The sequence below is a fragment of the Pongo abelii genome, chromosome 4 (assembly GCF_028885655.2).
Source record: "Pongo abelii isolate AG06213 chromosome 4, NHGRI_mPonAbe1-v2.0_pri, whole genome shotgun sequence".
In the NCBI taxonomy this organism is placed as follows: domain Eukaryota; kingdom Metazoa; phylum Chordata; class Mammalia; order Primates; family Hominidae; genus Pongo; species Pongo abelii.
The window spans coordinates 152,595,296-152,621,077 of NC_071989.2; the positions used below are offsets into that span (position 1 = coordinate 152,595,296).

General features: G+C 38.1%; 1 protein-coding gene across 4 annotated transcripts in view; it reads left to right on the forward strand.

The window, feature by feature from the left end:
- KCTD16 (potassium channel tetramerization domain containing 16) overlaps nucleotides 1-25,782 on the forward strand; it is a 315,260-nt gene that overhangs the window by 35,548 nt on the left and 253,930 nt on the right. For 3 of the 4 annotated variants that reach the window (XM_002816032.5, XM_002816033.5, XM_054556014.2), the window contains one exon: nucleotides 124-1,281. In XM_002816032.5, coding sequence (XP_002816078.1) covers nucleotides 450-1,281 — 832 coding nt within the window. In that variant the 5' untranslated portion in view covers nucleotides 124-449. The remainder of the gene's footprint in view (nucleotides 1-123; nucleotides 1,282-25,782) is intronic. The other variant, XM_054556012.2, reaches the window with a different exon arrangement.

Here is a 25,782-nt window from a genome sequence, read left to right on the forward strand (position 1 = left end):
TGCTTATGTAAAATAATCTCTCTCTCCCTCCCTCTGTTTTTCCCTCCCTCCCTCTCTCTCCAGAGGACTCTTTTTCTGACTCATTCCGGGTTTGAGGAAATATTTTTTTCTCTTTTCCTTCAGACAGACATCTGAGTAACTGGGGAATTGGCCTGCCTTGCATGTGAGCTTCATGGAAGATTGGATATAGACGAGTTGATTATATTTTATGAAGTAGCAGCTCACTACCATCCACCATCCAGGGTTTAAACTACTTTTTCGGCATCACTTCACCTGTGGACTCTTATACATTTTGCTTTCTTGGGGGAAAAATACTGGGATAAGAGGAGGTCATTTTTTAATAAGTTAGCATCCTTTTCCCTTTCTTACAAGTTAATCCAAAGGATAAGGCTGTGACTCCATTGGATTGCACCTTTAAATCAAAATAGCAGCAGCAGAAGAAAGGGACAATGGCTCTGAGTGGAAACTGTAGTCGTTATTATCCTCGAGAACAAGGGTCCGCAGTTCCCAACTCCTTCCCTGAGGTGGTAGAGCTGAATGTTGGGGGTCAAGTTTATTTTACTCGCCATTCCACATTGATAAGCATCCCTCATTCCCTCCTGTGGAAAATGTTTTCCCCAAAGAGAGACACAGCTAATGATCTAGCCAAGGACTCCAAGGGAAGGTTTTTCATTGACAGAGATGGATTCTTGTTCCGTTATATTCTGGACTATCTCAGGGACAGGCAGGTGGTCCTGCCTGATCACTTTCCAGAAAAAGGAAGACTGAAAAGGGAAGCTGAATACTTCCAGCTCCCAGACTTGGTCAAACTCCTGACCCCCGATGAAATCAAGCAAAGCCCAGATGAATTCTGCCACAGTGACTTTGAAGATGCCTCCCAAGGAAGCGACACAAGAATCTGCCCCCCTTCCTCCCTGCTCCCTGCCGACCGCAAGTGGGGTTTCATTACTGTGGGTTACAGAGGATCCTGCACCTTGGGCAGAGAGGGACAGGCAGACGCCAAGTTTCGGAGAGTTCCCCGGATTTTGGTTTGTGGAAGGATTTCCTTGGCAAAAGAAGTCTTTGGAGAAACTTTGAATGAAAGCAGAGACCCTGATCGAGCCCCAGAAAGATACACCTCCAGATTTTATCTCAAATTCAAGCACCTGGAAAGGGCTTTTGATATGTTGTCAGAGTGTGGATTCCACATGGTGGCCTGTAACTCATCGGTGACAGCATCTTTCATCAACCAATATACAGATGACAAGATCTGGTCAAGCTACACTGAATATGTCTTCTACCGTAAGTATAAATGGTTGTTTTAATTTTTTATGTGTGTCAATGCTCTTCACAAATGTATATGGTCTGTGTGTTCTCTCCATACCTAAGGAACATGATTTGGAATTCTTTTTAACTCTTGAGTTGTAGTTAGAGGATTATAGGTTATAATTCAGCTCTCATGTCTAACCTAAGGCAACTTTTATCAAATGAGGTCACAGAATATTCAAAGGCCTCCAAAATAATAAAATGCAAATGATGTTGGTATATGCAATATGTAAAATGGAACAAGCATGTATGCCTTTTTGTTTTTGCCAGATATTGAATTGGGAAAATAAGGTTGATTATTACATCTTGGCTGTTTGTCCACAGGAGCTTGGTATACTCAGTGGATGAATTACTGCTGTCTATTCATTTAGCTGGACTTTGAGGTCTATTAAGCTGGTTGCTGAAGACTTGCTTTCATCAGGGGCTTTGAAAACACAAATGGATGTTGCAATGAGTAATGTGGTCTTGGCTAGATGGCAGTACAGACTGCTGAAAGGCCCCCTGCTCCCCCCAAGTCTAAATTTTGCTTTTAAGGGTTTTACAAATCTGCTGTTTGATTCTGAAGCCTTTTGTACTGAGACCTGAGTTGCACTGCAGACTTACTTAAGCTGAACTTCATGTAAGATCTATCTAAAAGGAACTAGATTCTTGAGAATTATCAATCACATTTAAACACCTTCAGACAGCTGAGGTGGTAGAATTACTGACATAAAAGGAAGCCAGAGAGGGAGGAAATGAAACAGTGATATTGAAGCCTTTTAAGTAAGGGGTTCTTAGAGGTCAGTTCATTTGCTTAAATGAAGATACCCTGAAGATTCCTCATTTTATGATATGGCATTATTCTAAACTATAAACTATGAGCCATTGCTCTCTGAAAGGAAAAGAGTAAATCAGCCTGCACTCTTTGGTACATGATTTTAACTGCCGATTTTCAACAGGCCCAGGAGTTGGGTGAAGTAAATTCCACAAGAAATATGTTTCCAGTGTTAACATTTGATTTCTTATTCTAAAACAAATCCAGAATTCAGGATTAAAATATCTAAATTTCTTTAAACATAAAAGTAGGACTGAATTTCTTGGACTGGTTTTTTTCCTTAGTTATGTTTATTCATTTGGCAATGGTGCTGGGAACCTTGGTGAAGAGGCTAGTGGGAAGCCAAGTCATTCTCTACTAAGCTATCACACATTTGGTTAAGACACATGTATTGCATAGCCAGAACAACCTGTGGGAAAAGAACAAAATCAGTAATCAGTTCAGGAGTATATTGATGTGCAATAACAAACATCATTTGGTTCATTAATCCTATCTGTGGCCTTTATCTACAACCTTTATCTTCCTTTATTCTAGAGCTTAGTGGACAGGTATTGTTTTCTTCCTTTTGGTAAATTTCCCACTAGTGTAGAGATAAGATTCCAGCTTTTTAGCTTCCCATAAAGGAATATGACATTATCTATAATTCTGAAGAAGAAATATCTTCTCCAAACTTTTTGGAGAAGTACATCTAAGAGATAGTTCCAATGCAGCTTTGTAATATTTACCATGTTCTCCAATTTTGAATATTTGAAAACATATCATCGTAAGAAGCTTCAACCAAATAAGTGGAAACATACCAGTTATACCCTCCAAAAAGACCACATTGGATTTATAGTCACTTGCTTACATAAATGAGACCCACACACTGAAATTTATTTGTCTACCAGTGGCATTTCTGTGTTCATCAAAGGCTCATCTGTCCAACACGATTTCCCTTTAGATTGCTCTGGACAGGCTCCATTCTCCTATGTCATTTCTTCTTTCTTTGTTGAATTGCTGAGAGTTTTCTGAGGAACAGTTTGTTCTCCATCTCTCCATGGACAGGCTAGCACAAATGCACAGGAACTTCATACCAGCAGCATATATCTTGCAAATGATATACTTCCCCTTTGTACCCAACATCCAGAGCTAAGTGTTAACTCTTCCTCTGTCGTAGGACCAATGAAACTGACAGCTGGCTTTCTAGGGTGCATAACAGCTTCCGTGCAGCTGCTTAGCCATAATTATTTAATTGGAAGCTGCCAACTGTGCCTATATAAGCATTAATTCATCAAGCTGTTGTGCTCGGGTTAATGGGCCGAAACCATGGTAGATGCTCTAAAGAAGGGAGTTGGCTGCATGCAAAGATGCTTTTCACAAAGGAACTCAACTTCCTCCTGGGCTTAGGGGGAAATATATATATATGTGTATATATATATATGTGTGTGTGTGTATATATATATGTGTGTATATATATATATGTGTGTGTGTATATATATATATATATATATATACATACAAGCTCCTTAGATCTAAGGAATTAACAATTTAAGCAATCAGTGTTTTTTAATAACACAGGAATAATGCAGAGTCACTTTGCATGGATCAATATCTCAGTAAAAAATAAACAGCAAGAAATTAGTGCATAGCATGATGATTCATAATCATGGGGAGAGACTTCTTGTTTCCCTGTTTGCCTATTTTTTCTTCTGAGTCTTCCAAGAAAAATTTGGGAGACCGAAATCTACCTATCAACCATGAATAAGTTAGATTCTTACCTCATTTAAATTTTCATGTGGACCTAGAATTGATGGTCAATATCAGGTGGTTTTCAGTGTGTGTTTTGTTAATGTAGAACTATGAACAGTGAAAAAGTCAACAGGTGTTTGTATGTGCTTAAGAGGCAGGTAAGAAATGTGTTTGTCTACATCACTCGCACACCAAAATACAGGTGAAATGCTATGGATTATGATTCACTTATATGCAACTAAAAGAGTTAATATGAGTGATAGAGGAACATAGAAAAGAAACGTCTACCCTAGGGATTGCCTTACGAAGTATTTTAGACATGTCCTTTGCTTTAATTTAAAACAATAAGAAGGTTTCTTTACTACTTTCCCACCCAACTGACTGAATAATTACTTTTCAAGCATTATGTGGAAGGTGAGGTCATAAATATCAGAAAATGCCTTCTTGATTCACCTCTAAATAAAATGAGAACTGTGTAATCTGGAAAAGACAAGTCCTGATTTTGAACTAGATACTCAATAACAATTCACATCACTTAGGAACCAAATGACAGGTGCATGGAAATAAATGAACCTTTATTTCCAGAGCCATCTTCTGATGCCTGAGAGAGTGGGAAGATTGTTCTTGGTTGGAGAGAATTATGCACGTTTCCATAAGCCTACTCATGAGTGAGTTACTTCAGCCAAATGCCTGAAAGCACTAAGATTTAAAGGCATTTGCCTCTAATAAAACTGTGATAACATGACCACACTTAGGGAGGTTAATTCATAGGACACTTATTCTGAAAACATACACTCTGAATTCTGTGAATTATGGAAACAGACACACTGATTCATCATCTTTTCAACAAATTGCAGCTTGTAAGTGCATTTTAACCTTTCTTCTCTTTACTTATTTTCCTAAAATTTAGAGTTGCTTCCACAGAAGTCTCTAAATTACCTTTTAGATGCAGTATATATCTTCAGGATTATTGATCAAGATAGGCTGTTGGAAAAAAGTAGATCAAGAAATTATCTTCCATTTATAATTCAGCTGTGTGACCTTGTATTGGGGAGAAATATATGCTTTGGCCACTGTGAATAATTTAGCTAAGATTGACTTTAACAAGCTTCAATAAGAGCATGTGCCCATAGAGCCTAAAGTATAATAATAATAATAGTAATAATAATAAAAAATAAAAAATAAAAAAAAAAGAGCATGTGCTTTCATAAGAAAACAGGTGGAAATGCATCTACCCTAAAATGAATCTAGCTTTTTTTTTCTCCTGGCTACTTGAAAGATACCAGTACAGGTTGAGCATCCCTACTTCAAAAATCCCATATCCAAAATGATTCAAAATCCAAAACTTCTTGAGCACCGGCATGATGCCACAAGTGGAAAATTCCACATATAAGTACTCAACACAAACTTTGTTTCATGTCCCAAATTATTAAAACTATTGTATACAATTACATTAGGCTATGTGTATAATGTGCATATAAAACATAAATGAATTACATGTTCAAACTTGAGTCTTACCCCTAAGATATGTCGTTACATATATGCAAATATCATAAAATCTGAAAAAATCCAAAATCTGAAACATGTCCAGTTCAGGCATTTTGAGTAAGGGATACTCAACCTGTTATAATTTCAATTTTTATTACCTATAGAGATATGGTATTGGCACATTCAAAGTGAAACATCAGGGATAGCAGAGTGGCCAAAATCATAAGGTATGTGAGGTTTGGTCCCTACACTACCAGCATCTCTCTCTGTGACTTCCTTCTGTTGTCTCACCTTAGCTGCTCCTCTTTCCTTCTGTTTGAGTCACGCCTGCTCTCCAGTTCTTTCTCCCATGCCATAATCAAAGCTCGTCAGGAAAAATTCTGCTCTGTCATTATACTTAGAATGCTTTCAAGGCATGATGTTACCTTCCCCAGGGGTATTTGTACATAAGAGCACTTTTAATAGTTGTGGATCAGGCATCCTTTTACGCTGAAGAAAGTGTTCTTAAGATTTGAAGCTTCTTAATTTCTGATGAAAAACAAACCACAGTTTAAGTATAAGGTTTCATTATGAAGTCAGTTTAGACCCATGCTCAGGCAGATATTGGATAATAAAGGGCAGAAGCAGCAGGCATAATTTTTCTTATTTCTTTAAGATGCTGTGCACTGAGAGTTGGGCTTAATAGAACAGTGATATAAGCATGTTAGTGAAGTATTTTATTATACTGTTTTCACTTCTGTGCCAAGCAAGAGTTGTTACCTGAGCCCAGTCCCTTGTAGGAGAAGATTAAAATAGTTTCTTCCTGGGTCTGTGGCATCAGGGAAGGTATTTGGCAGCAAGAATTGTGTCAATGTATGGGCGAAAAGGGGAAGTCTCTGAAGTTGCCCCCAAGTGTTCTGACACATTAAAATATATATGATTGGAAAGAGAAGACCAAATGTTTCTAACAGCCTAATGAGGTTGTATCTAATCAAAGAAATTAGAAATGGAAATAGCTGAGAATGTGCCACAAAGCTCCATCTGGAACACCTCCAAACACTAAACATGGAAAGGAGTGACTACGCATAGGACGAGTGCCAGTCCCATGCATAGAAAGAAGTCTTCCAGAAATGGATAGATGAATGCTCAGTTTCTGCATCATAACGCACTGTTGCTCTTTTTCTTTTGCCTCTGCGATGGCTTTTCTCAAGTATTGTGTTTCTTGGCAAATCAGTTAATTTTTTTTATTACAGAAATTTTGAAATGTACCCAAAAGTAGAGATAATGGCATAATGAACTTTCATGTAACCATCACCCATCTCTAATAATTACACTTAGCACAGCAAGATCAATCTTGTTTCATCCATATTCCTACTTACTTTCCCTTTTGTCAATGCTGGATTATTTTGAAGCAAATCCAAGACATCAATTCATTTCTTTATCCACAAATGCTATGGTATATATTTCTAAAATATAAATTATTTTTAAAAGCAACATAACATCATTATATGGTATTATACCATATACGATTATAACATACAAAATTAATAATTCTTTAATATTATCAAATATCTAGTCAGTGTTTAAAGTTTCCTGATTTCTTCACAATGTTCTTAAAAGTTGGTTTGAATCAAGATGCAAATGAAATCTACATATTATATTATATTTGTTTGCTAATTTTATTTTCTCTCATAATTTAAAAAATATTGCATATAACTTATATGCAACAAAGTGGTAAAATGTCCATCTTACATCTCTTTTAATTCCTCCCTGTCTTTCTCTTGCTCTATTCCCTCTTCTCTGTTTTCCCTTCCCTTCCCTTCTTTCTCTCTCTCTCTCTTTTTCTTTCTTTCTTTCTCTTTCTTTCTTTCTTTCTTTCTCTTTCTTTCTTTCTTTCTTTCTTTCTTTCTTTCTTTCTTTCTTTCTTTCTTTCTTTCTTTCTTTCTTTCTTTCTTTCTTCTTTCTTTCTTTCTTCCTTTCTTTCTTTCTCTCTCTGTCTCTCTCTTTCTCTCTCTCTTTCTTTCTTTTTCTTTCTCCTCTTTTTTACAACTTACTTGTTTCGTGAAATCAAGTTGTCATGTTGAATATTTTGCATTCTGGGTTTTGCTCATCCATCTCTATGATCTCCATGATATTATGAACACACCCTCCCCAATCCTTATGTTTTTGGTAAGCTAGTTAGATCTAGACTCCAGATTTTAAAGGCCTAATCAGATTCACTTAGTATTTCTGAGAAGTTTTCACAGGTGATAGCAAGTCCATTTTACAATTTGCATTGGAGGACTGAAATGCTGTATGTTATGGAGGCAAGGTAAGGGCATGTTTTTATTGTTAGCTTTTACATATTTATCATCTGAATCAATAGCGATTGAGTGTATTCTCTCCATTGTTCAAGTTGATTCTGATGACAAAGCAGGCATTCAAAGAGGTCCCTTATTTTCTCTCCAGTCATTCAAGGTCTAGTATTGCACTTCCATTCTTGTCATTAGATTAGGCTACCATTCAGGTGCTTCAGTGAGCTTACCAAGATGTGCAGTGGGCCCTGTTGACTATGAGAATCATTTTGGGTAGAAAAGTTTGCCTTCTGGCTATTCTGATTTTACATTTGAGTATCTTTGTATTCTTTCAATTGTGCTGAAACTCCACTGAACTTACCATTTGTGTTTCCCAAGCCTCTTCTCTAAATGGCATTGTTAGTCACTCAGTTGCCCAAGGAGGAATAAAACATAGGTGACATTCCTGATTCTTTCTTCTCCCCACTTTCTCCAATCTCTAACAAGTCCTGTTGGTTCTTCTCCTTCATCTCCCTCAGGTCCATCCTCTTCTTTCCATCTCCGCTGATGGAAAGGCCATGAGCATTCCTTTATTGCTTTTCTATACTATTGCAAATGAACTTAAATTGTTCTCCCCCTCCTGCATCCAGTATTTTCCCCTTTGGATCTATCCTCCTTGCTGCAAATATGATGAGATTTCTAAGGAGTGACTGACCATGTCACTCCTTTGCTTAAAGTTCATAATTGTCTTACAACTGCTCTTGTATTCAAATACAAACTCTTTAACATGAACCACATCCTTTTGTGAAATCACTTCTGCTTCCCTCCTCAGCCTCTACTGTTGCCATCCTGCCCTCTTTGCATTTATAATCTTAGCCACAACAGATCTTTTTTAGTTCTTGGATACTCTTGTTTACTTGCATGTTCATTTTTTGTGCGTGATGTTCCTTCTGCCTGGAACTCTGCCTCCATCTGCTTTGATTAGCTAAATGTTCAGTTTCCCAATCCAGAAGTTACTTCTTCTGGGAAGACTTTCCTAGTCCACCATACCTGGATTAGGTACCCCTTATCTTTGCCTCTTAAGATCCTATTTTTCTATATCACAGCACATATAATAATGTATTATACTTGTTTATTTACCTGTCTTTCCAACTGTAAGCTTTGTGAAGACAGAAACTGTATCTGTCATCTTCATTATTATACTGATTCAGTGCCTGGAACAAATGTAGGTATAGTACTTTATAAATATTTCTTTAGAATGAATTTTTAAAATTTCTTACTGCAATATTCTGTTTTGGTCATAGATGCTACTGTTTTGAATATACTATTGTATTATCTCTTAATAGAAGAACTGGAGGGCAGTGATGGTTTGATTGATGCTTTAAATAATAATAATAATGTTATTTTCTAACTTTCACTGAGTGCTAAGCATTTTACATACTAGTTGGAATTCTCACTGAAAGGTACTCTACTTTTAGCACCTGTGCAAATATTCTAGCTCTAGGGAACTGAGAAAAACACTTACCAGCAGCAGAGTCTCCTGTGGTCTCCTTTTAGTTGGTTCATCCAAGCAGGAGTAAATTGAAGCTGGATGTGACCAGGGTTTAAGGAGCAACCCAGGAGGGACCCAGGATTCAGAAAAGTGCTGCAAAATTGATAAATATCCCCAATAGAAAAAGAGCTCTACTAGAAGGCAAACTGTACTGTGAGACCGACAAGGTTGCCTTCTTAATTTTCTTACTGCCAAAGTATTCCATTTCCTCTTCTTTTCCCATAAATGTTAATTATCATTTCTTAATGCCAGAGGCAGCATAACATAGCAGTTAAGAGCATGGATTTTGGTGCCCAGGCAGCTTGAGGTTGAATCTCAGCTTTGCTACCACCAGATACATGATCATTAGCAAATTGCTTCCATGCCTCAGTTTCCTCAACTGTAAAATGGAAAGGATAACAATAGTACTTGCCACATAGAGTTGTTACGATAATTAAATGGGTTGATATATACAGTGCTTGAAACAGTGCCAGACACCCAGTCAGTGCAATGGAAGCCTTAATAAATATGAGGACCTCTAGGAATACTGGCATGGATGAGACATAAGTGCTTCCTTTAAATAACATATATGATTCTTTCTAATAGTCCTTTGAAAACTTTGCCCAGTTTGTTGATGTTAAAACAGGTTAAAACAAACAAAAAATATGCAGAAGTCACTTTATAAGAAGAAGTTTTAGCTATTCGTTATAACTGAATCTGAGGTAAAACCCTTAAAAGGCTTTGAATTCTAGTAACTCTTTGCTTCATTCTGGCTATTGCACAATGGAAGTGATTAATAGATGGTTTCCTCCCCCATCCTTCACCTTGATTTCAACCTGTGGCTTTTCGGAACCTAGAGTAATATATGATGGAATTAAAAATTAAGAATACAACTTAAATTATATATCTGATCACTGCAGAATTAGAATAACCTTTTGTGAATATCAGCCTAGAGAGTATTCCCTTTCATGGTGACAGAAAATGGTTATTGAGTATGCCACTGACAATAGGATCATTGAAATTGCTCCAGAAATGAAAACAAGACATTTTGCTTCACACTGTGAGTAGCTGTGTTATGTGGCATTCAAAGGAAATAAGATTGCTAATGGGATGGGAGTCTGTTACTGTGTGACCCATTCAAAAACTGCCCCATGTGAAGAAATTCATACTTCTTTCCTTTTATTCATCAGTTCCATTCCAGAGAAGAAAGTTATAATAATTTCCTCAGTCAAATTTACAGCAACTTTTTATTCTGAATAAATCTGATATAATCTGATTAGGAGTTAGTTGTATTGGTGAAAATAGAAAGCAACTCATTGAACATAATTTGGTGGCAAAGTTAAGAGACTGTCAGCCGGGCGCGGTGGCTCACGCCTGTAATCCCAGCACTTTGGGGGACTGAGGTGGGTGGATCACCTGAGGTCAGGAGTTTGAGACCAGCCTGGCCAACATGGGGAAATTCCATCTCTACTAAAATTACAAAAATTACCCGGGTGTGGTGACGGGCGCCTGTAGTCCCAGTTACTCAGGAGGCTGAGGCAGCAGAATTGCTTGAATCCAGGAGGTGGAGGTTGCAGTGAGCCGTCATCACGCCACTGCACCCCAGCCTAGGCCACAGAGGGAGACTCTGTCTAAAAAAAAAGAAAGAGAGAGAGAGGCTCTCAGGCTGTTTGGCTGTTTTAGACAACATTGTGGACTGTCCAGGTCAACAATGAGAAAATAGAGAAAAGAACAGCTAAGCTCTGGTAGTGGTAACTTTTTTGTAAAGGGAACTCTGGAGCAGCACAGAAATTCTAGTAATTAGACTAAAGGAAATTAGGCATATGGATATTAAAGTGTGACAGAGGCATGGAATTAAAACCAAGGGAATTCTCTTGACTTGGAGAAGAGTTTCAGAGTTCTGAAGATACCCCAAACAGAGAATGAACTGGATCACGTTGAAAAGCACATCAAGCACTGGTCAGGCATCACTGCTAATTTTCTTACGGCTTAAGCACTCATTTACATCAGTTAAAGACATTTTCCTATGGGCATATGCCTGCCAAATTACGCTGTAATTCAAATGGAAGATAGAATCCAGTTTTTACTAATTTTCTTTCTAGTCAACTAGGTGAGATTTTTTTTCCTTAAACAGAGGGATATCTGTGTGGAGTTGTTCAATTTTGTCAAGCTGCAACAAAATAAAATTTATTAATTCCTATTTGCCCAATAAAAGTATATCTTAGAAAAGGAGCAGTTTCACTTGGCTTTTCTGAGTAGATGTTCCTCTGGGACAGAGAGGTAATAACTGATAATACAATGTGTGATATTTTCAACAATTTTAGGTCAGCTTTGGATGCTCAAATATATAAAATATTTATTTGGAAAGATGTTATTGCTTCACACTTATTGAGGACCTGTCTTATATGAAGTAATTTTCTGTAGGCCTGTTCAGTTAAAATGGGTAGAAAATGTCATATCTGTATGCAAAGAATCAGCATTCTGATTCACCAGCTCTTCATGTGAATGATTTTCTAGTACTTCTCCACAATCTGCCAGGGAAGTGATTAACAATCTGCATATACTTCATTGATTGGAAACTCCAGGCACTTCAAACCTTCCTTCATCTGCACCCTTACATACAGACCAAAAAAAAAAAAAAAAGTAATGAAGTGTAATTTTGTTTTCTTACACACCTTGATATCCTTTCGACAGAGTGACCTTCTTTAATAGGCAGATCTAGGTCTAGCCTCAGTTACTTGCTGAGAGTTCTGTTTACTACTTTCTGGGCACATGAGTAAATAACAGGCACCGTGACCTTGCTGTGTCCTTTGCTCTTGTGCCTGTTAGGTTCCTCAACATGATCCACCACATGCAGTGGTGGGCTTTTATATGTCTTCTAGAAATACCTATTGAATACCTAAAGTGTGCCCACGATTGCATAAACCTCCAATAATTCACCTGTGAACAGAAGCATATGGTCATTGTTGCCATGGAGCATATGGCGTAGAAAGAGATTAGAATAGTAAATGGGAAATTTCAATCTAGTGTGATGAGGAAGTGTAAACTGTTATGAAGTAGTGAGATAGCTTCTAGTCTGTACTTGGGGTATCAGGTAATTAAAACTGATTTAATATTAATACTTAGGAGAAAATACTTAAATCTTTTTTGCATTTTTTGACTTTCAGACACTAGCTGGTAGATGGAGTAATAAAAGTTATATCCTAGGAGGCTTAGGAAAACTTTAAGATTATTAACAATCCTTTTATTTCTGATTTAATTAGATTTTTTTCCAATGGTAGCTGTGCAAATGATATTATTAATAGTTATGCCAAGAACCAATATCATATTTTTTTAACTCTTCAGGTTTCTCTTCCATTCAAACCTTTGTCTTTTAAAAGTGCTTATGCCAAATCAGAGTCCAAATGATAACCAAGATAACCAGTAATTGATTTTAAGAGTACTTTATATTTGTAGTCTCCTTTTATAATGATTATCAAAATGATATATACCATTATTATTATTTTAAATTTAACTAAACATTACTGATTTACCTTGCTAATCTCATGTGCAAATCATTTGCAGCAACTACTACAGTGCTGAACCCTCAGGAGGTGCTCAATAAAAGTTTGTGGAATGTATGGATAAATTAATAATACCACATTTTAAAGCAAGGAAACGTGAAGTGTAAAATAAATGAGATTTGCCCTCATTTTACTTGCTACTCACTTTTAATCATGAATATACCCCATGAGTGACAGTAAAATATGGTCGAATACCGTAACAGCATCAAACCCATCTGGATAAAAGCCTTAGTTCGGTTACTTCCTATCAGGGCATACTTGGGCAAGTGTCTTTTCTTCCTAACACATCAGATCACCTCCCTCCACATAAAAGGGGGATGAGGAAGCTTCTCTCATGGCAGCATTGTGAGAACTAAGCCAAGGTCATGCCATCTTGTTAGCTTTGTTCTCATCAGTAGCCAGGCATTTTATCTCCCAGCTCTTTTATTGTTTTTTTTTTTTTTTTATTTTCTGAGGTGGAGTCTGGCTCTGTTGCCCAGGCTGGAGTACAGTGGCATGACCTTGGCTCATAGCAACCTCCGTTTCCTGGGTTCAAGCGATTCTCCTGCCTCAGCCTCCCATGTAGCTGGGATCACAGGTCCCCGCCACTGCATCTGGCTAATTTTTCTATTTTTAGTAGAGACAGGGTTTTGCCATGTTGGCCAGGCTGGTCTCAAACTCCTGACCTCAGGTGATCTGCCCGCCTCAGCCTCCCAAAGTGCTAGGATGACAGGCATGAGCCACTGTGCTGGGCCTTTTTTTTTTTTTTTTTTTTTTTGAGACGGAGTCTCGCTTTGTCTCCCAGGCTGGAGTGCAATGGTGCGATCTTGGCTCACTGCAACCTCTGCCTCTCAGGATCAAGTGATTCTTCTGCCTCAGCCTCCTGAGTAGCTGGGACTCCAGGCATCCAACAGCACGCCTGGCTAATTTTGTATTTTTAGTAGAGATGGGGTTTCACCATGTTGGTCAGGCAGGTCTTGAACTCCTGACCTCAGATGATCCACCCGCCTCGGCCTCCCAAAGTGTTGGGATTACAGGCATGAAACACCGCGCCTGGCCTCTCCCAGCTCTTTTAATTCATCTTACAAATGTTTGGACCCAGCAGGAGAAACTGAGAGCAGATGGACCTGTTAGAGTGATGCTGCCTGCTGCCGAAACAGAAGTGCTGCAGCTACCCACTGGTCTAACTCTGCACTGTTACTACACATACTTCATAGCCCTGGAGACAGAAAAAACGTATCACAGCTCACATTCCTTTAGTTCCTCTGGCCTGCTCACCTGTCCTGCCCCTTCTTTAGGCACTCATCCATTACACTGCCCTTTTGATGGTTCTTACAACAGGCCAGCCTCTTTCCCACCTCGAGGGATTTGTCTTACCTCTCCCCCAAACACTCATCCTTCCACTTCTCATTTTTCTAAGACCTACTCATTCTTCAGGGTCAGGCTTCAATGGGTTTTCCTTGAAAAGGCCTTCTGCTGTCTTCCCAGCTGAAGTAGCCAGTGTTTTCCTAGTGATGTCTATTCAGTACCTTGTTTGTTTCCATCCTCGTACTATTCACGTGTAACTATTTGCTTGATTTACTTGTTTATTCTCTCTCTATATATAAACTGTAAGCTTCCTGGGGGCAGGAGCTGTATTTGTCCTACTCTTTTGTATCCTCAGCACCTAGTATAGTGCCTTATACATAGCAGGAACTCAATAAGTTATTTTTCTCTATTCTCCCCACCTCATGATGATAAATTATAATAATAGAATTTCCTCTCATCATGAAGGCAGCAGGTTATATGTATATTTATGTGTGTGTGTGTGTGTGTTTATACACACGCACTTACTATATACATGTATGTAGGTGTATATAATAGCTGGCTTGTTATAGAAATGAATGAAAGGGCCAGGCGCAGTGGCTCATGCCTGTAATCCCAGCAATTTGGGAGGCCGAGGCGGGTGGATCACGAGGTCAGTAGATCGAGACCATCCTGGCTAACACGGTGAAACCCTGTCTCTACTAAAAATATAAAAAATTAGCCGGGCATGATGGCAGGCACCTGTAGTCCCAGCTACTTGGGAGGCTGAGGCAGGAGAATGGCATGAACCCGGGAGACGGAGGTTGCAGTGAGCCGAGATCGTGCCACTGCACTCCAGCCGCCTGGGTGACAGAGCGAGACTCTGTCTCAAAAAAAAAAAAAGGAAGAAATGAGTGAAAGATAAAAAAGAAAAGGGCAACTTGAACCTTGAGAGAGAGGATAAGAGATGTGGACAGGAGTGGGGAAAGTCACTTTGCTAAGTCCGGTGCCTTAGGTACCTCTGTTGTATGACAGGAATGGTAGATCTATGTAACTGCATTGTAAGACACTGAGTAGCAAATAATACCACATATGTAAAGTGACCATGTTGCTTATTAGATGTCTGCTATTAAGGCAGATTTTATGTTAGCTTGAGTGAACATCTAGAGAATGTCTTAAGGATGCGTAATGAAGAAGAGAGACATTAAATCTACTTTATTATTATTGTTATTATTATACTTTAAATTCTGGGATACATGTGCAGAATGTGCAGGTTTGTTACTTAGGTATACACATGCCATGGTGGTTTGCTGCACCCATCATCCCGTCACCTACATTAGGTATTTCTCCTAATGTTATGACTCCCCTTGCCCCCCACCCCCTGACAAGCCCCAGTGTGTGATGATCCTTTCTCTGTGTCCATGTGTTCTCATTGTTCAATTCTCACTTATGAGTGAGAACATGCAGTGTTTGGTTTTCTGTTCTTGTGTTAGTTTGCTGAGAATGATGGTTTCCAGCTTCATCCATGTCCCTGCAAAGGACATGAACTCATCCCTTTTTATGGCTGCGTAGTATTCCATGGTGTATATGTGCCACATTTCTTTATCCAGTCTATTATTGATGGGCATTTGGGTTGGTTCGAAGTCTTTGCTATTGTGAATGGTACTGTAATAAACATACATGTGCCTGTGTCTTTAGAGTAGGATGATTTATAATCCTTTGGGTATATACCCAGTAATGGGATTGCTGTGTCAAATGGTATTTCTGGTTCTTGATCCTTGAGGAATCACCACACTGTCTTCCACAATGGTTGAACTAATTTACACTCCCATCAACAGTGTAAAAGTGTTCCTATTTCTCCACATCCTCCCCAGCACCTGTTGTTTCCTGACTTTTTAATGATTGCCATTCTAACTGGCATGAGATGATATTTCATTGTGGTTTTGATTTGCATTTCTCTAATGACCAGTGATGATGAGCTTTTTTTCATATGTTTGTTTACCACATAAATGTCTTCTTTTGAGAAGTGTCTGTCCATAATCTTTGCCCATTTTTTGATGGGGTTGTTTGTTTTTTTCTCGTGAATTTTTTTAAGTTCTTTGTACATTCTGGGTATTAGCCTTTTAGTCAGTGGATAGATTGCAAAAATGTTCTCTCATTCTGTAGGTTGCCAGTTCTAACTGCTTTTTTTAGAGAGTTGCAAAAGCTTTTATATATCAATGGTCAAAATAAAAAATAAGTATTTTAATGGGCAAATACATTTCTATTATTTAAATTATTATAAGATTATTGATTAAAGAAAAAGTAATAATGTGGTGTGGGATATTAAACATTAAAGTAAGATGTGTAACAACTATAATCCAAGGGCCTGGAGGGGAAAAATTAGGATATGCCATTGTAAGATTCTCATGTGCACAAAGCTGCATAATATCACTTAGAAATAAACAGACACTTCTCAAAAGAAGACATTTATGCTGCCAACAGACACATAAAAAAATGCTCATCATCACTGGCCATCAGAGAAATGCAAATCAAAACCACAGTGAGATACCATCTCACACCAGTTAGAATGGCGATCATTAAAAAGTCAGGAAACAACAGGTGCTGGAGAGGATGTGGAGAAATAGGAACACTTTTACACTGTTGGTGGGACTGTAAACTAGTTCAACCATTGTGGAAGACAGTGTAGCGATTCCTCAAGGATCCAGAACTAGAAATACCATTTGACCCAGCCATCCCATTACTGGGTATATACCCAAAGGATTATAAATCATGTTGCTATAAAGACACATGCACACATATGTTTACTGTGGCACTATTCACAATAGCAAAGACTTGGAACCAACCCAAATGTCCAACAATGTTAGACTGGATTAAGAAAATGTGGCACATGTACAGCATGGAACACTATGCAGCCATAAAAAAGGATGAGTTCATGTCTTTTGTAGGGACATGGATGAAGCTGGAAACCATCATCCTTAGCAAACTATCGCAAGGACAAAAAAACCAAACACCGCATATTCTCACTCATAGGTGGGAATTGAACAATGAGAACACTTGGACACAGGAAGGGGAACATCACACACCAGAGCCTGTTGTGGGGTGGGGGGAGCGGGGAGGGATAGCATTAGGAGATATAGCCAATGTAAATGATGAGTTAATGGGTGCAGCACACCAACATCGCATATGTATACATATGTGACAAACCTGCACGTTGTGCACATGTACCCTAGAACTTAAAGTATAATAAAAATATATATATGTATAAAAAAAGTAGATAGTAGAAAGTTAAAAATATATACTATAAATTCTAAAGAAATCAATAAAGTAACAAAACACAGATATGTAGCTAATAAGCTAGTAAAGAAATAAAGAAGATAAAATGAAAAATAGGTTTTAATAGAATGATGGCACCAGCCTTGTATTTTTATACAGTTGAGTATCATACATCCAAGATGTGGGTACATTTGGATCTTCTTGACTTGTGTAATAATTGTACCATTATGGTGTGTGGGTCCTAGATCCTAGCCAAACAGGTTAAAACAAATCCCTTATCCAAGTCCTGTAAACTGCAATGCTGGATGAAAGTGTGAAGTACGTTTTTTTTTTTTTTAATCCTAGGCTGCGTACTTTATAATATCAACTTGCTTTATAAAATTAGAGCATCCTGAGGTGGAGAGGGGAGGAATTCCATGATTTCATGATTCAGTTTCCTGACCTGGAGTTGCTAGGCTGTAAATGAAGTCCTAGGTAGAAGACAACATATAGAAGCTTTTAAAGTGGTGCTGTTTCGATTGAAATGAGAATTAGGTAAAATGTTCCTCCCTGTTCCCCTTTTCTTCCTTTTATCCTGGTGGTCCTTGGGGCAATTCCAGGAAACCTAGGGCTCAGCGTAGGTGTTTAAAAAAAAAAAACCCGACCCAGATGTTCTAAATAAAAGGTGAATTTCCCTCTCTTGAAAACGTGGCTTTTTGCATTTTTGTTCAGGTTCGTAGTAGTAGTCTGTTCATTTTTATTTGTTTTGTTTTCCTTTGACTTATATTTAGTTCTCAGAACAAGTCTACATGAAGGCAGTTATTAGAAAAATTAAACGGCAAAAACAAATTAATTTTGATTCTATCTTTTGAATCTTTTTGAGAACGTCACCTTAATTATCCACTTTACTTTTTTTTATAACAACACAAACAATAGGAGTTATTTCTATTGAAAACAGGGTGTGGAAGATGGTTTCTACAACTGACTTTAAATGCTTTGTACCTAGTAGTTTGGAATTATTTTCTATATTGTAAATAAAACCCAAGGTTGGTATATTATTTTTATTGGATCAATACGACGTGTGTTTTTTTTTTTTTTTCCCCCTCCAAAAGGCTCAGGAAACTGTGGTAAAATCTCTGGTCAAAATGGTGCTTTTTATTCTGACATAAAGAATTAATGGTAAACAAAAAAATCTATTTTGGGTATGTTCGCTAATAATCCCTCATACCAGCCCTATTCTTCTGTATAAACACAGCAGGAACACTTTCTTTTTATCATAGCTATATTTTTATATTTTTTACTGTCTGTAATTTGCCTTGGTAATTCGCTTCTTTTTATGAGAAAACAAGTTATCTTCCAAACAACCAGATACAATGTAGTCAAATAATTGCTGTCTTAACTTGCTACTGAAATCCTCCTGACTCCAGATAGAAATAATGTATAGGTGTGCTATGGTATATATTTACATTCTGTGATGTTAGCAATAATCATAGCTATCCTTACTGAACACTATGTCCTGTATCAAGTGTTCCTCATTTAATTCCCACAAAACCCCACAATGATAAACTGGGGCTCAGAGAAGTTTAACTTAACCAAGATCATACTCTTAGGGGCTGCTTCAGAATTTCCATATAATAGAACCTAGTAGTATCCATCTGGCTTTAAGTTTAAGAAAAGTTCACAGGTTCATATTAAGAATGGGGGTAAGGGTAGACCGATGAAGATCAGGGGTTGGAGATGGGTCTGAACTTTAAAGTAATTATCTCTACCCCATGGACTGACATCAATGCGATGTAATCTAATAATTGGTACAAGCAGAATTCAAACCCCAATTGCCCTGACCCGAATTCTGGCATTCTTCACCGTCATGCCATACCACAGAAATACCAGATGGCAATGCTATCTTTTTCGAACTGCCGAAACAGAGCTATTCAAGGGAGCCGCCTCACAAGATAAAATGAGAAGCCCACATAAAGCCTCTAGTGGGGTGTGTGGATGGGAGAAGGTGCTTAACATGGCTGATTTTTTTTCCTCTTTTCCTCTTCAAATTTCAAGTTTTAGGAACACAATTTTCTCATGATACAGCTTTTAAAAAATTGAACCAGATTGGGCCGAAATCTGACAATCTGTCCTCAGTTACCCACACAGAACTTCTGGGATACAATCTCTTCTCCCAGTGACTCCTACACAGCATTATTTTTAAGAATTTGATTTCCTAGGTACCACGGATATGAAAAGGCACAGAATTTCATAGTACAAAAAAGATGTCAAAAAATTCGAAACAGAATAGGAAGAATTTATCATTTTCTTCTTCTGCTCCACCGCATACCTAAGCAAAAATAAATTGTGTGTGTGTGTCTTTAAAACTAAGAAGTCATATTAGAGTTTCTGGCTCTAGAATCAGTAGCAAGACTAATATGAGTGAAGTAGTCTTAAACACGATTAATCTTGGTGCCCTAGCAGGCATTTCCCTAGAGAAAGGGTACATTTAAGCATGAAACCTATGACTAACCTGAAACTCTGTTTAAATCATAAAATATTCAGACAACAAGCTTCTTTTTTCGTAGCTTGCCTAGTTTTGCATTTGGGGAGAGTTATTTGGGAGTGTAATTTTGTTGTAAGTATTTCATGTTAATAACAGCTTTCCATTACTTTAGAAGCCTAGCTATTATAGCAGCAAGCTTGCAACCAAAAAACTAGAAAGAAAAACTTATTCTTTATTTAAAAACCAATTGCCTTTCTCAACTCCTTTTTCTTCTGAATCTTGATGAAAATCCTAAAACCCTAGAGACAGGGAAGTATACACTTTTGCTTTTCCTCATCTCTTATGGTTTTTGTTTTTCTCCACTTAACTGTTTACCTTTCTCTGCAATGAATTATAGATGCCACTGATTGAGTGCAAGTCACCCAGCAGATACTGTGATAAGTGCTTTGCAGATACTGTGATGTTTTCTTTTTAGAGTACTAAGATTTCTCATTAGAATGATTAGGAGGTAGGGATTATTTCCCCTATTTTACAGATAAGAAGACTGAGACCTAGGAAGATTCTTACCGAAGATCATAGCTAGTAAAAAATAAAATCAGGATTCAGACTCCAGTCAAGTCTGTCTGATACCAAAGACTATACATGCTTTTTAATTGCTAAGTTACACTGGGTTATCCATAGAGTACAGAGTTTTCCTATCCATGAGCTAATATTTTTAAAAGATTTAGAACAATCTGTAGAATATAGCATGAGTTCATTAAATAAAATTGATCTTATTGTTTCTTCAGTTGTTCACTGTAAAATTGAGCCTGAAGTGATTCTATGTTTGACATTGAGGAAAAAAAATGTATGTCTTTTTTTTTTTTTTTGACAGGGTCTCAGTCTATTACCCAGGCTGAAGTGCAGTGGCATTATCTTGGCTCACTGCAACCTCTGCCTCCCAGCTTCAAGTAATCTTCCCACCTCAGCCACCCAAGTAGCTGGGATTACAGGCATGTGCCACCACACCAAGCTAATTTTTGTATTTTTAGTTGAGATGGGATTTCGCCATGTTGGTCAGGCTGGTCTCAAACTCCTGACCTCAGGTGATCTGCCCGCCTTGGCCTCCCAAAATGCTGGGATTACAGGTGTGAGACACTGTGCCTGGCCAAATCTATTTCTTTATGAATGCATAATAGCCAACATTTGAGGGTGGTGTATTTTTGCCAGGCTTTATGCTAAGGGTTTTATGCATTATTAATTTATTTAACTATTTTTATTAAACAGCTAATATATGCCAAACAGTGTTCTAGGCATTGAGGAGTCAGCACTGAATAAAACACACATAGTTGTCTGCCTTCAAGGAGCTTATATCCTAGGATGTGTATGTATATGTGTGTCTGGAGAGATGGATAATAAACAGCATAAATAAACAAAATATAAATTATGTCACAAGGATATGTAGATAAACACTATGGAGAATGAAGCAGGCTGGGTTTAGGGATGTGTGTTGGAATTTTAGGTAGAAGATAGGCATGTCTTCACTGAGGCAGTGATAATTAAATAAAGGCTTGTAAAAGATGAACTTTCAAACTATGGGGAATCTGACAGGCAGAGGGAAAAGCACATATCAAGGTCCTGAGGTTGGAGAGTGCTGGGTCTATTGGAGAAGAAGCTTAGAGGGGCAGTGTAGCTGGAACTGGTAAGGGAGGAAGAGGCTGGGAGAAAATGAGATTACAGAGATAAAAGGGAGCCAGATTCTGTAGGGATTTATAGGTCTTTGTAAGGACTTTGACTTTGACTCTGCTGACATGGGCATCCATTGTTGGGTTTTCAGCAGGTAAGTGACAAGATTTGGCCTATTTTTAAAAGCTGCCTGCCAAATGATGTCAGAAATTTGACATATATTTTAACAAGCTGCTGTTGTATTCAACCTTGGCTGCTATTTTGAGAACAGACTGATGAAACCAAGGGAAGGAGTGTGGCAATCAATTAGACAACTATTGGAATAATCCAGTTGTGAGGAGTGGATGGCTCAGAGAAGGTCAATAGGAGTGGAAATGGTGAGAATGGTCAAATTCTGAATATATTTTGAAGGTAGAGGCATCAGAATATGCTGATGGCATGGGTGTGTTGTATGAGCAAAAGAACAGTGTCGAGGATAACTTCAAGAATTTTAGCTTAAGCAATTTGGAAGAATGGAGTTACTACTAACCAAGATAAAGAAACCTGAGGAAAGATTGCCTTTTTTAGAGGTAATATTAGGAATTCAAAATCTGGACATGTTAGGTTGGAGATGCTTGTTAGACATTCATGTGAATAATAGGAGTTAAATATATGGGTCTGTGATTGTAGAGCAGAGTTCAGGCTTAAGTTATAAAGCTGGGAGTCATCACCATGTAGAATGTATTTAAATCTGAGACTGAATGACAATACTAAGGAAGTAATGCAGTAAGAAAAGAGAGTAGGTCCGAGAATGGAGGCCTAAGCACTCAAGTGTTAAGACCTGGGAGTTGAAGAGGAACCTACAAAGGAGACTCAGAAGGAGTGGCCAATGAAGAAGGAAGAGAACCAGGAAAGTGGGGTGTCCTGAAAGCCAGGTGAAAATAAAAATGCTTCAAGTGGGAGGGAATAATTAACTGAGTCACATACTGCTGAAAGAGTAAATTCTTTGCAAATTGAGAGTAATGTCTATTGGATATACCAATGTGGAGGTCATTGGTAAATTTGACAGCAGCAGTTTCGATGAACTGCTGAGGGCAAAAGCCTCATTGGAATGTATTTCAGAGGAATCGTAGCAGAGGAACTAGGAAAAATGAGTACAGACAGAACTTTCAAGAAGTTTTGCTAAAAAGTGAAATATAGAAATTAGGTGGTAGAACAGAAAGTGAGAGAAAAAGAGAATTTTTTTAGACATTAGAAAAAAACAGCATGCTTGTATTTTTATAAGAAGAATTCAGTGGTTAGAGAAAAAAGTCAACAATTCAGGAGATAAGTGGGAGGTAGCTGAAGTGATATCCTTGGATAAGTAAGAAGGAATGGGATTGAGTGCATAAAGAATTTGTTATGAGCCTTGTCAGTTCATCTATCATGACAGGATCTATGAATATTGAATAGATATGTAGCAGATACAGTACATATAGTAATATGTACATATAGTACCTACATATAGTAATATAGTACATGTAGTAATATGTATACATGCATACCTACATATATGAGGAAGGAAGTATTTGAAGTTTAAGAGAGAAGACCACATAAAATAGTAGTCCAGGACTGTGGGAGAGTGAATAAACTAGGGAAATGTATTATTGACCAGTGGCATTGAAGGACTCACTTGAAACAAATGGTCATGAATGTAAAGTGAGATCATTCCACATGGTTGTTTATTTTTCTCCAGCTATGTCCAGTTGCATGGGGGCAGGTGGAAGTAAGCCCAGATTTTATCCTCACCAGCAGGCATGGGGTTTTGTAAAGTGAAGGCAGAAGAGCTCAAGGTGTATGCAAGAAAATTGTTTAAATGATTGGCCATTGCATTTAAGTGGGTTAAGAAATTCAGTGAAGACACGAAGGAGATGGGGGACAATGAAAAGACATAGGACCAATGGATTGAAGATCTCTCTGGGGTTAAGGGTTTTTGGAATCTAGTACTGGAGGAAATGAGATGGAAATGTAGGAGAAGATAATGTTGTTTGAAGTTGAGCTTATGGAGCTTCATTGAATGAATAATGACACACTTCAGGGAATGGCCATAAAGGGGATGACCAAAGGAGGATGAGATTTTTGAATGTTAGGAGTTAGGAGTACTCAAAGATCACCTATGTGGGTATTGAAAGGGCCACAAATTATATTATTTCATCTTAATAATGACTCTTTTGTCCACATTTTAGAGAGAAAAGCTGAGGCTAAGAGTTGGGAAATAAGTCCAAGTTCCCCAAGCTAGGAGAGGGTAGACTAGGATTTGAATCTGGTAAGATTCATCATCTCTCTTGCCCCCTGTGCATAGTGGCTCATGTGTGGTATGTTCTGCTGCCTCTGTGCCATGGCCAATGAAAAGGAGTTGGGAGATTTTCAAATGTTTTGTGTCATTTGCTAACCAAATCTGTCATTCATCAACAAAGATTTATTAAGCACCTACTAAACAGGAGTGCAAGGCTGGCTGCAGTGGCTCACATCTGTAATCCCAGCACTTTGGGAGGCCAAGGCGGGCTAATCACTTGAGGCCGGGAGTTTGAAACCAGTGTGGCCAACATGGTGAAACCATATCTCTGCTAAAAATACAAAAATCAGCTGGGCATGGTAGCTTGTGCCTGTGGTCCCAGCTACGTGGGAGGCTGAGGGACAAGAATCACTTGAACCCTGGAGGTGGAGATTGCAGTGAGCCAAGATCACGCCACTGTACTTCAGCCTGGGTGACAGAGCAAGACTCTGCTTCAAAAAACAAAACAAAACAAAATCAGCAGTGCATTGCACTGTTTCATGTTCCAGGGCTACAAGGATGAAATTTATTGTATGGAATTGCAGCTGAGAATTCAATCTCAGCTGCATTTTCATCTTTGCCAGTATAAAAGTGTTTGAGTAATTATTTGAATGTTTTACTGTATCTTGCCCTTATTATCTTATAAAAATGGGTAGATAATAGAAAATGAAAGTGCTGATATTGGTGATAAGAACCATATATCTCATAAACTTAATGTAATTCAGACAAAGATGGAAATCTTTAGGCATGCTGAAAGGTGTGAATCCTCAGCCTTAAGTGGATATCATTGGATTTATGCCAGTTGAGTGAGTTTTCAATTAGGAAAGAACAAATGCATGGTTAAAAATGTATAAAATGTGGGAACTATATTTTAAAGATACTGTCTAAAAAGGCAGGTGTAAATAGGAAAAGTTTTTTTTTCTTTTCTTATTTGGGAATGCCAATTATATAAGGTGTAAATCTATGGTTTGCCTTATGCAGCGAGACCATATTTATACATGACTTCAGGGATGTATAATGTATGAATATATGGAACACTTTTATAATATAGAAGTGATACCAGTATTGGGAAAAAGCAGAAGAGAAAGTACTTAATTCTGAATGGAATGATCAGGGATATTCTCCCAGAGATGGCAATTCTTAAGTAATGTCGTATAGAATAAGTTTGTCAGACAGACAACACAAGGAACAGCACTCTAGGCAGCAGGATGAGCAGATGCTGAGGTCTGGAAGTCAGGCAGAGCATGGCCTGTTCTCTGAGTCTCATACTGAGAGCACAAGGGCAGAGAGCAGACAATGACTTGGCATGGAGAGCCAAGCAGAGAGCAGATGGGGAAGGGCCTTATGTAATATGCTGAACTACTGGACTTTATCCTGGATGGTGGAGAGATTTGTAGACACCTAGTAACCACAGAACATTCTCCTCAGTGTCTTCCTTCTATTTTCATTGCTAATTTGATGTTAGTTAAATTCATGTCACTGTTGTTTGATGTTAAAATTATGTGATATCTAATTGTAAGATTTGGGGTATTCTTTTCTGGGCCCATTTTTATCAGTTTCTTCCTTTCAGCTATATGCCTTATGGAGTCTTTCTCTTCATCCATGTATTTGATTAAAAATATAGTGAGCACATACTCTCTATCAAATATGCTCTAAGCACTTGGGATTCAGGGTGAAAAAAATTTATGTTCTCATGAAGCTCACATTCTAGTGGAGCATATAGATTGATAGGCACATTAATAGAAAAAATATTATGTTAAGTAGCTATTTTATAGTAATATTGTTATTTCCTGTCTATGTCTCAACTTTCCAACTAAGCTTTAATCTAGTGATAGTCTGTGATACTACATACCGTGTGTAGAATGTATCTGATATGGTTTGGCTCTGTGCCCACTCAAACCTCACCTCGAATTGTAATAATCCCCATGTATCGGGGTGGGACCAGGTGGAGATAATTGAATTATGGGGGTGGTTTCCCCCATACTGATCTCAGGATAGTGAGTTTTCACGAGATCTGATGGTTTTATAAGGGGCTTTTTTCCCTTTTGCTCGGCACTGCTCCATGCTGCCACCGTGTGAAGAAGGATGTGTTTGGTTTACCCTTCCTCCATGATTGTAAGTTTTCTGAAGCCCCCAGCCA